Source organism: Falco cherrug, chromosome 11, assembly GCF_023634085.1.
Source record: "Falco cherrug isolate bFalChe1 chromosome 11, bFalChe1.pri, whole genome shotgun sequence".
NCBI lineage: Eukaryota > Metazoa > Chordata > Aves > Falconiformes > Falconidae > Falco > Falco cherrug.
The window spans coordinates 12,288,048-12,304,648 of NC_073707.1; the positions used below are offsets into that span (position 1 = coordinate 12,288,048).

At 37.3% G+C, this 16,601-nt stretch overlaps 1 protein-coding gene across 1 annotated transcript in view; it reads right to left on the minus strand.

Moving 5' to 3' along the window:
- Positions 1 to 210: 210 nt before the first annotated feature.
- SLC25A36 (solute carrier family 25 member 36) overlaps positions 211 to 16,601 on the minus strand; it is a 35,611-nt gene continuing 19,220 nt past the window's right edge. The window contains exons 4-7 of the mRNA XM_055723285.1: positions 15,786 to 15,886; positions 8,263 to 8,329; positions 5,392 to 5,681; positions 211 to 4,637 (exon numbers count right to left, since the gene is read on the minus strand). Coding sequence (XP_055579260.1) covers positions 4,444 to 4,637; positions 5,392 to 5,681; positions 8,263 to 8,329; positions 15,786 to 15,886 — 652 coding nt within the window. The 3' untranslated portion in view covers positions 211 to 4,443. The remainder of the gene's footprint in view (positions 4,638 to 5,391; positions 5,682 to 8,262; positions 8,330 to 15,785; positions 15,887 to 16,601) is intronic.

The window sequence follows — 16,601 nt, forward strand, 5'->3', positions numbered from 1 at the left end:
ATTTTCTGATCACTAGTTACTGAATCTAAGTTGGCAGGCAGTAACACTTAGTTCTACAGAGATAACAATATTCAAATCCAACTGCATGAACACGTCCAACTGGTTTAAACCATCCATGAACCCCTTCAAAACACACATTATAGCCACAATACAGATAACTTATTTTCAGTTACTTGAAAATGGAACAAGATAAAATGATTCACTGGGATCTCCTAATGAATTGCTCACTTTTAATCACAACTGTCCAGGCACTGGTATATATCAGTAATAGAAAAATTAAAAGGTTAAAAATAGTGTAGAGTTTAGCACAGAAGGCAACATTTGAATAGAAGCATATCATTTTAATTTGCTTTGAAGTTTAAAGCAATCCAAACAAAAAAGTTACCTATATAAATACAGAGTAAATGCACATTGTTTACAGCCAACTACATGTAAGAATAATAGCAAACCTCACGCGAGCATTGAAGTATTCTCAAACTGTCATTTGTGAGTGTTTAGCTATGACTCCGAGGGCATAATTACATTCACATATGCAGGGTAGGCAGACTCTCCTGTAGAACTGAACTTACATAATTGAGTCTTAACCAGACAGAAAGTTGGAAAAGAAAAAAAAAAAGAGTAATACATTTACCTAGGCACACTTCAGTGTTCAGCTTGTTTTCCAAATTTAAACAGGAAGCAACATTTATAAAGGCTCTCCAATCTTTTGTCTCTGGAAGCATTCTTTTAAAATGCTACAGGTCTGAGGAATGTTACAAAAACAGAATAGCAGAAACTGTCATTAACAAACATCTCAATTGGAAAGGAATTATATGGAGTGCATTATGTAAACAGGGAACTAGACAGGTGCAATGTCAACAAACAAATGCACAGGTTGATGTTTCAGTTACAATTAAAACAACTAAAAAACCTCCATAAATCCCTAGTGTAAACCTACTTTAAAACAACATAGGCTAGTAGATCAGAAGTTCAGACAGAAACAGCAGGTCTATCAGTCACTTTAAAGGCTAGGCTCAGCTCTCTGCCAACACACCACAACTCACCTGTTTTCACACAGCTCTACAGGGACCAGATGCATAAAAGAGGAGCTGAGCAGTGTGACTGCATTGACTAAGTTATTTTTTTTTTTTTTAAGGACTTCCAAACTTGGGCCAGCTTGCCATGTCCCCCCAGTACACTGCCACAGACACCCAGGGCCCACCAGTGCCCTGTAACACAGGGAGGCAGCCACCCTGGCAGAGGGGCTCCTTTTCCCTGAAGGATGCATGCTCCACTGCCATCTCTTGACTGGCTCAGGAAACTGTAATCTCACAGCGTTTCCCACGTCTAACTGGTTGCCGAGTCAAAATGAACAGCTTGCAATAACATTTAAGTTTCATCTCGGCAAGGGAAATATGAACAAGCTAATTAATTACTGTGAGCTTTTCAGAGATCCAAGATCTTTGCCTCTAGCACAAAAGTGCGATGCATACACTACATTCAAATATAAATCAAGATGACCATCTAAGTTATGAGAAAGTTTAAAATGCACTCCTTTCAGTTCTGTCATTAAAGATATTACTGAATGTAGCATCTTCTTATTCCCTTTGACTTTTTATAATAAATATCAAGAAAACTATATAAATAATTTAAAGATCTTTGGGAATATTTCAGAGGTAACTTTGTACTGGTAGTTTAAAAATAAAAAAATCCCAAGAAACTTTGGGTTTACATTTTATGTAAAACAAACCAAAAAGAAGATCACCCCTGAAGTTTAAAACATTGCTTAAACACCCATTAAAAAAAATGGAATAAGCTGATTGTCTACTTTTAATTGTTGTCTCCCATATGCAATTTATCCTTGTTAACATTTTCTGTTTATCAACTCCAGGGGGTCTGCTCTCACCCAAAGCACGCACATGGTACCCAGTGAATTAATGGGAGATGAACATGTAACCAAGGGACAACATATGCAATAAACAGAGGAGAGTAACTCTCATGAAGCCTAGGCTAATCCAAGTGTTAATTGTATTCATGAGCTCCAAAGCCAAATATCATCTTTGCCAACTTATATTTTATCTACAACTGAATAATCTGGATGGCCTGAAGAGTAATCCACTTTCTACAGAACAGAAGTTACAGTAAGTAGCTATTCCTGCACTTGGCCGAGTTATCTGAACAATGGCATCACAGCGAGACTTAGGTCAGAGTCATGAATACTCCAGACTTTTCCTAGACAGATCACTAGAAAAAAATCCACTTTAGAACACAGATTTAGGCACTCCCCTTGCTTCTTTAAAAAAAAACCAAATTCAACTTTGGTCACATCACAGACCACACTCTGTCTTCCAAAAGAGGTAAGATAACATTTTGCAAGGAGAAGGAAGTTAATACAGCTAAGCCTCCACTGCAAGGTCGCTGTGCAGACTGTAGGTGGCTTTTAGAAGGATGAACAGTCAGTACAGAGAAGTACAAAAAAATACTCAGATACTTTGACACTGCATGGAGAACATGATGAGGGTCAAAATAAAGGAAAACAAATGAGAAAAACCCAGACTGATTTGTTCTGTAAGCTTCCAGCTTTTACATACAGCTTACAGAACTACTGCAACAGAGATGCTATAGATCATACTGCATAAAATGTTTTATCCTGCACAGCTTACACAGAAATCAAACCACATGCTTTGTTTAAAATCAAACTGCATGTTTCGAAGGCAGTTTGACTACAGATAACCAGTAAGAGGAAAAAAAAAAGTCATAAGCCATAAGAAGGCCACAAAGTGCATAAGGAGTCGTTCATAAAATAAAGCCATTGCACACAATGCACAGTTTAAGTGTACTGAAGTACCACACTGGAAGAATTGATAGGACAGTTCTGTCCACACCAGTGTAGCAGCATTTATAGGAAGAAAGCAATTGTCTCCAAGTTATAATGATAATTTTCCTCCTAAGGATCCTGGGTACAGACTGAGAAGTACTCAAGGTGCGCATAAAAGATACCTGTTTGGAAAGCTGTAAAAGTTCTTGTAACATTAAGCTTCTGATTTTGACATCCCAGCTGTATGGTTTTAGAAAACCCTGTAAGTTATGACAGAAGAAACTAGCTAAGCCTCACTGCTGAATTCAATGCATTGTTTGGCAGTTGGCCTATAGAACAAAACCAATGCCTGAATATTCAGACAATCTGGAGGACAAGGTTATGCTGTCATTTGCAGTTCAGTACACAGGCTCAAAAGTTGGAAAAAGTGATAAAGCAATTACCAAGGGGAATGCTTACAAGAAAATCTCAGTTACAATTTTCCCCACCATTCTGCAGAGAGGCTGTCTGTACTGAAAAGACCTATCACAACCTCAACTGTTTCCTGCTCTCTGGTCACCTTAGCCATGGTGGTATGTGTTCTTCCCCTGTACTTCTATATAGGTACTGGTAATCCAAGTCAGGATTTGCCAGACCTACGGTAACACAGCTTGTTCTTAGGTGGCATGAAACTATTTGAGTGAATCCTGTTTTCACAAATGGTAGGCTGAACTAGGTGAGATTTCTTATCACATTCAGAATCCTTAAGAGGCTATGAAGTAGCACTCAGCAAATTCTTCCTTAGCTGTGTGAGTGACACAGACTGGCAAGGAGAACTGATGATATAGGAGAATATTTCATTAGGTCTCTCTTATGGAGGGGAAGTTCCAGAAAAGAAAAAGGATGACGCAGCAGAACTCAAAATCCACATATACCAGTATTAAAAGATTGATAACCTGAAGAGTTCAACAATCAGATCCTCTCTCACTAACCTACAACACTGCTTGAACTTTAAAAAAAAACAAAAACACGCACACAAAAAATCCAAAACACACCCCAAGTATCACCTTTTGCAGTGAAGAAATAACTCTGGTTCTGGGTCCCTGCGCCATATTTTCTCTTGAGGTAGCAACACAGAAAACTTTACACGCTGACTACTACCTCAGTCTCTTTATGTATCTTCAGAGTAACTGAATGGAAGTTTCAGGTATGGAAAGGTATGAACATACTGTCTTGCCCATTCTTCCAACAGGTTACTGTGCAGTAAACCAGAACAAAACAGACGCAGTTGAGAGCAATCACCAAGAGATGTGAATAAGGCTGCCCAAGAATATATTTTATGTCCCTGCCCCCTCCCGCACCCATCAGGTCTCTGATGACTGAATGGCCTTGTCTAGATTAACAGATGAAAAGAATGTCACGATTTTGCATTAAGAGATATATAAAGGCATTCCCTAAGGGGCAGTTCCCACTTGTCACATTGCTAAGAGACCATACAATAAGGCAGCAAAATTATTCATAGTTGCCCACAATCAACCTTCCGTTTTGTCCATAGCTGCATGTTCCCGATATAACTTTTCTTTTGCCCACCACATTGGCATTGACATTCAGTGGTCCACTCCAGTCGTTCACTCTTCCACCTTCTTCTAGGAAGCCCTGTCATGCTGCTATCCATCGAGCAAGTAGACTACCACTTCATAGGTTGACATCATGATAGCCGTGTTTGGAATCTGTCTGATCAGATGTGTAGTTAAACCTCGGTAGAGGGATCCATACCCTTCTTCACGCACAAGCAAAGACAGCGTCTGGAAGAAAGATCTGTATTTTGTTCCCTCTTCTCTTAGTCTTGTTCGTACAACCTCTGTGCAAAGAAAACCACATGTGGTTACATTCACCGCTTTTCACTATCTTTCCCAAAAAACAGTTAGTGATTTTACATTAAAAAGCAACCTTTCCCCCTCCCCAAATTCTCAATCTCAGATAAACTCTTCAAAAAATGGAAGAGGGAAACAAACATAGAAACAAACCAAGTATGTGTAAGAGGAAAATAAGTTAAATTTTAGGTAGTATTAAATATCTAACTAAGCAAGGAAAGTTCATTTGCTTAGTTAAAATCCAGAACAGGACTGTTTGGGCTTACATTTTATCTTGGAAGTTGCCACTAATGAAGCACTCAACCCATTAACAAACAAAATATACACAACTACTTTGCAGGAAAATTAAGTGCAACTGAAAACTAAACTAGACAGCGGGTTTTCCTAGAGGGGGGGACAAGAACGTGCTGACAAACTATGTGAAATCGCTGAGTATACAGAACTATTCCAAGTCAAAAAGGACCTTCTCCTGAAGTACTGTGGGCCATACCCTGGCAAATCCTTTGGAGAAAAAATAGTAATAAAAAAGAGCCTACGAAGAGGCCATCCTAGAAATCCACTTAAACCCACCTCCATTTCTGAATACTATACTGAAGTTGGCTCGCTGAATCTGACATGAAAAGCTTTAGCCAAAGAAATAGTTCTTTAGCACGTAAGCCAAAACCTGATACTTCCAGTGTCACTGGAAAGACTCCCTTTATCAATTTGATTCAGGCTCTCAGCTGTATGCACCCCACTTACCATGGGGATATGCTATTGATGTTGCACAAGTTTTGGAAGTGGCAGCAGCCATCATCATCCCAACAAAGTCTGAAGCTTCTTTTGCTGATTCATCCTCATTGTCCATGGCAGAACCAGTCTTATACTCTAGAATTTTTCTCTTAATACTCTCATAAATAACAAAATGAATAACAGTCTCAGATATGCCTGCGTAGGATGCTGACATTCCTCTGTAAAAGCCTTTAATACCATCTGATCGATAAACTTTTCGGACACATTCAAAAGCACTCATTCGCTTTTCTCCACGATTCCTAAAAAGGAGAGAACAAGACAGACATCAAGCTGGTGCACTTGAGACTGGAAAATAATTAAACAGTTTTGTTTGAGTGACAAGAGGACTTCGGAAACATCTCTCATTGATGCTGAGGGGCTCCAATTCAGACACGTTTAAGAACACACAAAACAAAGTGGAAGTATTGAAGGCCTTCAGCACTAAACACAAGGAAAGCGTTACACTGAATCCAAGCCAAACTTGATACGGTGACTAAAGAATAAGAACTATCACATAGACAAGTTTAACAGCTCCAGGCTTCAGTCTTACACAATAAAGGCCTAAATGCTTTCAAACAGCCTCCTAAATGAACTGTCAATGTCAGTGACTTGTGGAAAAAACCCAACCATTTTATTCTGCATAATGACAGCGAATTTATCCTAAATTTTGCTTCAAAAACAGCTCCACAGCATGGTAATTACAGCGGCGAAGAGTTCCAACAGCAAGCCTCACGGCACCACGGCTATCAGCAGACAATAGCATATCCAAAGGGAGCATACCAACCAATACAACACAGGCAACCATTCCTTGATTCAACTAAGCCACTGCTGATGTCAAGGAAAATGCTCATTAGACATGACTGTATCAAGCTATATTTGGTACATAAAATCTTACTTACTGCCATTTTTAGCTTGATTACTGAATTGAGTCGTGCATATTGAAATACATAGCATACTGTACACAGCTATGCAAAGCCGTTACAACACTGACTAGACTATGCTTTGCTGCAGCAGCAAGTGCAGGCACTTGAAGCACATGGATTCTGCCAGCAGAGGTCTCCTGAGTAAGCAAGTCAGAGTAAACCAGCAAATAACCTTGTAAGAAGTTACAGTAACTCATACAGATACTGTCAAAGCAAGACAGATAGTGGTAGCAGCTACTATATCAGTAGTGTGAGGCATTGCTTGATGGCAGAATTTAAGTCCTGATGGTTTGAAACTGCAATGTCAGGCAGCAATGGAAAAAAGGTACCAAGTACAACTAAGAGAAAGACCAGGCACATGTTGCTGCACGTCAGATCTTGAGTAAGCTAGGTGGCAGACACTGCCGAGATCTGGGGTGCTGGCACCAATTTGCTGACAGGCAAGGGGGGAAAAAAAAAGTCAAAGAACAGCTGGTAGGAAGACCAGCTGGACCTACAGCTGCAGCTCTAGCGGCACCCAGTCCCCATGCGTCCCTGTTACACCTAGACAAGTGCAATGACAAATTTCTGTAAGAGTTAGCTCTTCTGATGCAAGAAGGCCAAAGAAATTTCATTTTAGAAACAGAACACATGCCTTCTCCAGCTCTTACTGGGATCAGAGGAACTTTTAGGAACTTCAACAGAAACAAGATCAAGCCATGATAATCCCACAGGCCAAGTGTTTCTATGCCTCTAACTACTGAATTAGAAGAGCTGAGAATGCAGTATGTGCTAGACTAGCCCATGTAATTAGTGTCCTGCACAGTTGGAAGATCCTTAATTAGCTCTCCCACATGAACATGCTTGATAAAATGTACAGACAATGTTTACAAGAAATCTGGAATTTTCCCTAATTTCCTTAAAGCCCTATAGTTTAAGCAATTTAACCGATTAGTCAGTAAAAAACAAGCAGAGACACAAACACCATCAGGTTGCACATAACATCAAAACCCCCTTGGAATTAGCTGTGAAATTATCACCCAACCATATGATGGCATCACAAAAAAAAAAAAAACACATCCCAGAACTAGTTTTACTGTGAGATTTTAACTAGGGTCATCTTGAAGCTGCCAATATCCCTGCTAAAGAGAAAAAATGCTAATATGCACTTAATATAGAAAGCCCAACAAATCTCCAAATAGGATTATGTGGCTCATCCTAAATACATTTATTAAGGATAGCCACAGAAAGAATTTTATCTTGCATGCTAAGCTTTCAGTAAGGAAGTCTATAAAACGAACAAGATAGTTGCACTGAGACACTCGCACCACATCAGTCGCTCCCTAGAGTTTTACATAATGGTCTTTCTTCCTCCATATTTATATAAAATTCTATTTCATTACAAGTTTTATTATAATAAATTTCTGTAATTGATTCTGTAATAAGTCCAAACAACTTCTATTGACTCTCCTGCATTAGAACAATTCCTCTTTTTTGATCTATGAAAACAGTCTTTCTCTTTTTATAGGTTAAAGCTTACTATATGTAAAAAAATGTAAACCAGGATGTTTCAGGCATTTTTCTAAACTTTTGCTAAAATATTACTTCAGGAATGTTTAGCTCAACAGCTATAAACAAAGAATGTATCACTGACTGAAAATGTAAGCATATGGTTGGTAGAATGTTATTTTAGTGAGACTTAACCTTTTAATCCATTCCAGTTTGCTGGCCAGTATACCATAGTGCCTCAAGCAGCCTTAGAACACAGAGATTGAAATAAAGAAAAATGACAGTGTATCTTGTAGACAGAGGAGCACAAAATTTTCAAATTTAAGCTGCTGGATATTTAAAGAATCATTCCATTTTAGGGTGCAGAACAGATTCAGAACACGTAAGCGAAATCTTATCACAGCAGTGATATTTCCCATTGTTACTATACCTTGCATCGAGCTGTAATCGTGTCTTTACTAGCCAAATGGGATTAGTTGTTGTGATCGCAGTAAAACCTAAAATATTTAAAAAAAGAGTTAGATGTGATAGAATCACAACAGCAACTGCATCTAAGTTCGAATCGCACACAGTAAGGTACAGTGGATGCAAAAACTCGGACTATACTGATTTTTAGACAGTACGCGTTGTAGTCCTACACTGACATTTTATGAATCCATACAGCCAATAAACATTTAGCTTATTTTTAAAATTTTATATTAATACTGAGTAAGTTTGATTCTTAGTAAGAGACGTCCCATATAAAATAAGCCCAATTGTGTACATTTCTCTGCCTATCTAATCATACCAACCCTGTTTTGACACCACAGAACAGCAAAGCTAGCTAGACTAATACTAGCCAATTTGGCAAATGTATCAACAAGAATGCATTGCAGATACAGCTATAGCAATTTGAGATGGTATAAAACATTGTGTCAATTTAATTAGCTACCTGAAATACAATCCGAGTTTAAAAGCATGCAGACTGAATAAATACTACTTTTGGTGCAGTTAAAAGCCATGTATTACTGTAAGTTAAGAGACCTTTTAACACTTAACTATAAAAGAGCAGTTAAATTTGAGCACTAAAGTTTTATTTAGAAATCAAAGCAGAGATTGTTGGTTGGCCTAGGAATACTTTTACAAGCAGTCAGTGTTTAAATTGTTAAAGTAAATAGTATGACTTCTAACTATCCAGACAGACAGCAACTATTCAGGCTTGCGTAAGGGCTAGAAGTTAAAGCTTTGATTTTCAGTCTGCTAAAGAAAAAGAAAAGGAAGAAAAAGAGAAGAGGAAAGAAATTAAAAACTGAAAAAGAAAAGAAGTAAGAATCAGTCTTACTTCTGCACAACCGCGGAAAGAAAAAGAGCTAAGTGAGAGGCAGCTCTGGGGGGGGCGGGAAAAAAATAAAAGTAAAATAAAAACATCTAGAGTTGTAATACCACACATGCACCATTAATGAGGTGTCACGTCTGCAGGAGAGAAGAGGAAAAAGGGAAGAGCTGGAACATGGCCAGGCAAGAGATGATAAATTTAGACACTTGCTTTCTAAGTGACATACATCACTTGTATATCACTACAAGGACATGCTGCCCTCCTGCAAGGGAATGGACTGGGGTTGTGGGAAAGCAACAGTTACCTTGTTCAGTGCATATCTGGTGCACAATACTTATACAACAAACAGGCTATTGATAAGCTTGTTTATGAAGGTCATTAACAGCTTACATATATATATATTTAGCAGAACTGCTCGCATACATGTTACTTCTATTCAATCACAATCTAGGTTTACATTGCACACAAATGACTGCAATACTTAAGAGAAATGCCAGGGGATCTTAACTGCTTTAAAGTTTGTTCTACCCTCACCCCCAAATCTTAATTAGGTCATTATGATTTTCAACTACAGTTCTAAAGACGAACTACAAGGTTTAGCAGCTACTAAGATTTAGCTGTATTTCTGTGCCAAAATAGCAAAACCACATTAGAGATTTGTTTAATCTTTTGATTAAATAGATTTTTCAATTGACTCAAACCTCTTAACTAAATAATTTCCTCTGGTATATAAAAGGTTCAGGGTTGGCTTCCCCCCCCTCCTCTGCCCTATGTCTAGGTACACATATAGCCCTACATATGATGTGAGTGAAATCCTAACAAGACAGAACTGTTTTATACCTGCATTTCATGTAGGCAAGTAATTATGCTGAAACTCAAAGCATCAGGGAGCTACTCTGCCAAAACAAGGCACAGAAACTTTTTAAAACATACTACATCTGCAAAAAAAGGTTCTGTAGTTCAGTGCCCTTCTGATCTGTCACTTAATGCCATAGAACTCCACTGCTTCCAACAGCACTTGATGCTTGGTTGAACTAAACTTGTAAGGAAACATTGTTCTTGCATTTTTTTGTCTTTATATTAGAACCAAGAAATCTTTAAATTTTTACTTCAAATCAGAATCTTTCTATATCTATTGTGCAGTGAAGGGCACATCGACTGCAAATGCTTTTAAAGAAGGTGGGAAAGAATTACTGACTTCCTCTACAAACACCCCATTTTCCAGAAAATATTTCTCTCTAAGATACAAAATCAGCTCTTATATCTCTCCTAGTTCTTAGTTAGAAGTGAAGACGACCAAAAAAATCTTTTGCATTCCTATTTAAGTGGCATGCTTTGGAATTTTGGTACAGCTAGACTGTATGTTACAGCATTATCTGCTCAAGCCTTTCTCCTTCCTATTCAACCTCCCAAAAACCAGTCTCTGTCGATCCCAAATCTGGAACAGGAAACACATAAGTGATATCAGAGGCGGTGGTGACTATACTCATCCACTGCTGCAGCCTGATACTTCTAGGCAGGCTGGAAAAGAGTATATTGGAAAGTGCCAGTGAAGGGTAGTTGGCACAGGATGCAGCCTAGCCTGCCCAAACTTGCACTCCCTGGGTTGCTCTAAACATTCTTTAAGCATAACACCCTTAATAGTAGAGTCAGACACTTAGTGACATAACCAACTTTTTTTTAGGGCTGTCATAAGCCCAAACTGCATGACAGTTCATACCAAAGCTTTCAATTTAAAGAGCCTTTGATAATTAAGGTTTCACAATAAAATGACTATGGCTCAATTCTTATAGGTAACGTAGTAAATAGTGGAAGAAGAAAAATGAACTACAAGCTGAGTGATGCTGACACCAAGGAAAGCACTCCAAAACATGAAATATATCATTTGAGATCTTTGATAAGCTTTTATTTTTAAATACAGAAAATTTGTAGCAAAAGTACTTGTTAAAAAATAAGGGGGGGGGGCTTTCAACAACTGCTATGAAGCTTAAGTGTTTCCTTTTCCTTTTTTTTTCAGAAGTCTCAGTGAACTTTACAATGCTTTTCAATGTGTTGTAGCCTCAACAAAGATTCCAGATTCATTAGAAGTGTAGGCTAATTTGACAATACCATAAACCCCTGCACCTCACTTTTATTTTTGTCTACGAAATTGTATCCCACTTTCAGACAGAATTGTCTCAATCTACTTTTTCAGCTATACCAGCTACTGACAGGTAAGATCCCAGGTATTCCTATTATGCATCATATTTCAAAGGTTAGAGGGTGGTTTTTTTAATCTACAAGCCAATGTAATTGATAAAGACACATATGAATATGGAATGCTGAATTAAAAATCCAAAGTAGTAGAACAAAAACAAACCAAAGGAGAAAACAGAAAGACAGATAGATTATATACATATTAAAAAGAAAAAGAAAAGAGGTCTTTGAAATAACGTGGCAACAAAGAATATCAGCTGCAGCATTTTAGAGGCAGCTCTGGGACACTGAAAAAACCAAAAGGCCTTGTTTAATCCAGTAGGGACTTTCAATTAGCCAGAGCTAAGTAAGGTAGCAGCTATCAGTGAAAGGCATTTTTCACCTTCCCCTGAACTGCACAGAAAAAAATAACTCTTAAGAGTTAAGGAGAAGTGATGTCTTTGCACAATGCACATCATCTGAGTTTAAGATAATGAAAAGTGAATTCCCCTTATTCTGTTTATTTAATAGATATTACAAACCCAATGTGTGGTTCTTACACTAGAGGCTGCAAGAGACGCTCAGTTCAGTACTCACGAGGTTTAAGTTAGTCCATATTTCTGCAGGAAGTGACCTGCGGATGGGGAGCATGAGATGACACGATCTCACTCTTTTCACGGGAGAAATGTACAGTAATTGCCTAAAATAGACACAGGCTTTTCTGTATCATAACAACAAGCAGTGACCTCATCAGACACACGTGTACAAATCGAATCCCATTGGAAGGATTTGTGAATTAGTTATTGTGAGATCTAACTGTTTTCAGGTAAAAGTTTAGGAAAAAAAGAAAGAAAAATAATCAGAACAGGCCACAGATATCAAAATAGTTGTGTAAAATGCACTGAGTACTGAAATTTCTGCTCATTTGCAGCAGTTCAATTTTATATCTCCGAATACTTACCTATAGATCAAATTTACGAGTGAACCCTCCTCCTTCCCCACTCCCTCCAAAATATCATTCAAAAAAAGCTAGCCTTATCTTAGGAATGAAAAGATAGATGCCTTATGAAATCAAACTTTCTAATATCAGTAATCAATGAACTAAATGTGCATTTCATTTGGTATTAAGTAACTGTACATACTACTAAAGTTACAAAAGCATGGTAACTCTGTAAGTAATAAAGTGGTCCCAATTTTTTTTTTAATAGAAGTATCTACATTTGAGTTGGTTTGCCAGTAGAGTTCTACAGAGAACAGCAATAGCATTACAAGACAAAGTAGTTCTGCAGCAGATTTGCAACCACATTGTCTGAATGAGGCTACAAATCATTAAAAAGGCAAATCAGAAAGCTATACAAGAATCAAGTATCTCATTCAGTTCTGTTTTTATTCTCTGTGGCAAAAAAGGCTGAGTAAGTGCAACAAGAAGGCAGAGTTTATAGCGAATCTGAGAATTTCGCCTAACTTAGAAACGTACAGAGATAGACTACCTTCACACAAGCAAATGCTCTCATATTATGCTTCAGATATATTCACTGTCCAGGTTTGCAAAAAAGAACCACATGATATGCCGAGAAGTAAGCAAAAAAGATTGCAGAGTATTTCTCCATGTAAATACACAGATATTTTAGGTATGAAGGTGATATGAATTATATGCTGGAAGCTAACACACAGCAAGATAAAAACATTAATTTCTAATTGCATAAGGCATCAGTTACTAATATGTAGCTTAATTCATCCTCCTTGGGATAAAACACTTACTAGAAGAATCTTAATGAAACCAAAAATACATGTTTTATCTTGAGAAGGAAGAATCAGGCCTAAAACCAAACAAAAATGCTTAAAATACCGTACCTCAGCTTCTCACACCCAAAAATGCCATGTGCATAAAGTTAGTTAACAATGAGATCATCTAGTCTGAGATACTTACGTATTAAAGTACAAGTCAACAGTCTTTAAAGTCGACTAAAGTTCACTACTTACAGTACTTTCATAAAATATTACAGCAGATTTTTTTAATTGTGTTTTTGCATAGTTGTGTTTTGCAACCTACAGGAAAAGCTTTATAAGTGCAAACATCACCTCATGCTCATTAGGTATTAGAAGTCTTTATGTAACAGAAAGGTCATATCCAAACAACACCCCTCCCATTTAAGACTGAGTTACTCAATTCCTTACTGAAACCAATGGCAGCTGCAAAAGAAAAAACCAATACCGATTATTTTTTGCTAATTACTACAAGTGTTTATCCAGTTTGCCAGTTCAGAAATCTGAAGTTCCAAAGCAATTATCACGATGATCTTCTGTGTTAACCTGTTTAAGTCAATCAATTAAGAGCTCACATTTGATCTTGTCCCTGTTAACTTTGCCATTTCCTTAAGTTGATTTGCAGCATATAGCAATACAAACCTTGCAGGTAAAACTGTTAATAGCTGGTTTAAGTGCATTTTCTGAAATATATTAGAATTACAAAAACAAGGTTAGCACGTTCCCAAGAAAGCACTGTTAATTTTAACTACAGTCCTTTTCATATAAATCAGAATACCATGAGTACTGAGTACTGGGAATTAAAGAACCTTCTTTTAAAGGTCTTCCAGAGACTATCTGCAGTGTACAGCGCCAAGGCATTTAAAGAGAGAAAGCTGTGACCTGCAGTGTGAGCCTGCACTGGACATTCAGTTTCATTGGCTATACAGTTTAGAAATACAACTGCAGAACTAGGTAAGTGTGAGAAAGGTAACAGCCACAGAAGTTGTTCAATAGTAAGACTTATGTACAAACATAGAAGAGGCCAACAGCAATTAAGGCTCAAATACATTTACCCCAGTCTCCTGCAGTCATTAAGTACAAATGCATAATACCAGCCTTCTGGAAGAGAAGCAAGTTAACAAGCAGATACAGAACCCCTTGACAAACTACAGTGTGTCTGCAAGCAATTGGGAAAAAAATCACTACAGCACATCTCTGTAAGTGTTCTTTTCATTACAGAATGAGGGCAGTAACTTCAAAGATAAGGAACATTCTGAACTTTCGTTTGTCTGCAGCACTGCGTGAGTTACATAAGTTGTCTTCAATTGAAGATAGACTTGTTTATTACCCATACTTCCTCCCTTCTCCCTACCACCACCCCTAAATTTAAAGCCATGTTTTATCCCCTTGACAAAGCACGGAAGACCATTCCTTTTCCTTGGAGCAATTAACTGATTAGGATGAACTTTTCATGAAATTCCCTTCCATCCCATTCCCCATGCTGTTCACCTACAAACAAAATACACATTTCCAGGTGATAAAAAAATACTGCATCATCTGAGCACCTTATTTTGCCCATTTAAGACAAAACAGCTCTCCTAACATCTCTAAGATTATGAAAAACTGCTATGGCATCTCTCACATGTTAGATATGAGCATTAGTATGTTATTTTAAGTATATAGCTAACGTCACTTATTTTCTACACTACATAACAATTTCTTTGTAAGAGATTATTAGCAACTATTAAATAGAAAATTAATCCTATTGATTGTTCTGACATCACCTTTGGAAGTCCATTCCAGATTGCTAGTACTCACATTACACATACTATATGTAAAATTTGAGAGGAATTAGAAACTTCAACAGGCTACCATAAAACTGTCAGAAGTAATCTGTGAAGTGTCTATGACCTACACAGGAAACACTTTTGAAAAATCTGTTTTTGTGTAGGAAAGACACAGGCAATAATAGGTAAAGTGTTGCTGGCCCAAGTTTGATTTCCCCAGCACAACTCTAACTCAGCTCAGTTGCCTTTAACTCCCCTTGTTAATGATCCTAAACAACAGAACATAGAAGTCAAGCAATAAAAATACTGGTAGATGCTAAATTATACCAAAGTTACACTGCAGATACAGAATAACAATTTCCAGAAATGATAACATATGAAAACTACATGAATCTGCTTTTCTATGTCACTTTAGTGATACAGCAAGCCTCACAGACTGGTATTTGAAGAAAGAATGAGGAGGTGTTACTTATAATTTATACAAGTATCTGCAGGCGTATTTCCGAAAGACAAAAATAAGTCAGATATACAAAGCTGTAACAGAAAGTGATGGTAAAAAAACAGATTAAGAAGCATTAAACTAGAGTTCAGTGCAAACAATGGTGTTTATAGCTTGCAGAGCAAAATGTTACTGTTTAGAAAGTTTGCATTTTACATTTCATAAACTCAGAATTGAAAAAGCAGGCATGCAAGTTTTCCGGGAAAAGACTACTCACACACACACAATCTTCATTAACACTAAATGCAAAGCTTCATGCACATATTCTCCAGATAGCTTGTTTAATGAGAGGCCAAAGGAGGTAACCACTACAAAAACAGATCATTCAATCACTAGAACGTTTTCTGTTCTGCTTTTTGCACATTTATTGCCACCTCTCATTTGTAGATATGACTCTAGAATGAAGCTAAAAAGTTACAGATCCTTACCTGCCACACCAGCTGAAATCATGTGTACCTGGGTAGAATCTGGACTGAAAATATTGTTCAGTTTTTCCTTGCAGTTTGAGTAAGCAGCAAAATATATCGCTCTAAAATTAGAAAAAATCTACGTTATGTTACATTTCAGGTGTTGATATCCTTTAGGAGCAGTGCCATTAACTTGATCAACTCAAGATGATCTTGGTTCAAGTCTTACTTCCTCAGTAAAAAAAATTACTCAAGGAGTAAGTCTTGCAGAAGTAGTAGGACTACTTTAGGAATGGAAAAGACAAAAAAGGTCATCCTTTACAACTTTTTCTTCCAGAACAGCTTCAACTAGTTACTGAGGGGAAGGACAGATAATTAGAAATACGGCAGTGACTTTTGTGACACTAGGAAGTTTAGCCAGGGAAACAAAACACTGCCAAACTGAGAAATAAGTATTCTATATTTCTTTAATAGCAGATCAAATTTGTTCTAATGGGCTTAAACTCATTTCAATAGCACAGGCATGTAGCTTTTTTCTAAAGCCAAACAGCACACTTAATATTTATAATATTATTCCAGCATTTAAGATGTAAACATTGGTAACCTGTGGTTATACTTTCTAACTTGCAGTTATAAACACATATTTTAAATGCTAGAACAGCTGTTAGGCTGCGATCCCCATTTTGTTCCTTTAATTCTGTATCGAGAATAAACAGATTTTTTCTCTCTGAATACACTAATTTGTAAACTCTTACTACATTCAAGTCTGTGACAGCATCAAAACAAAGCTAGACATAATTTAACATGCCAATACAATAAAATATGAAAAATGTTTCC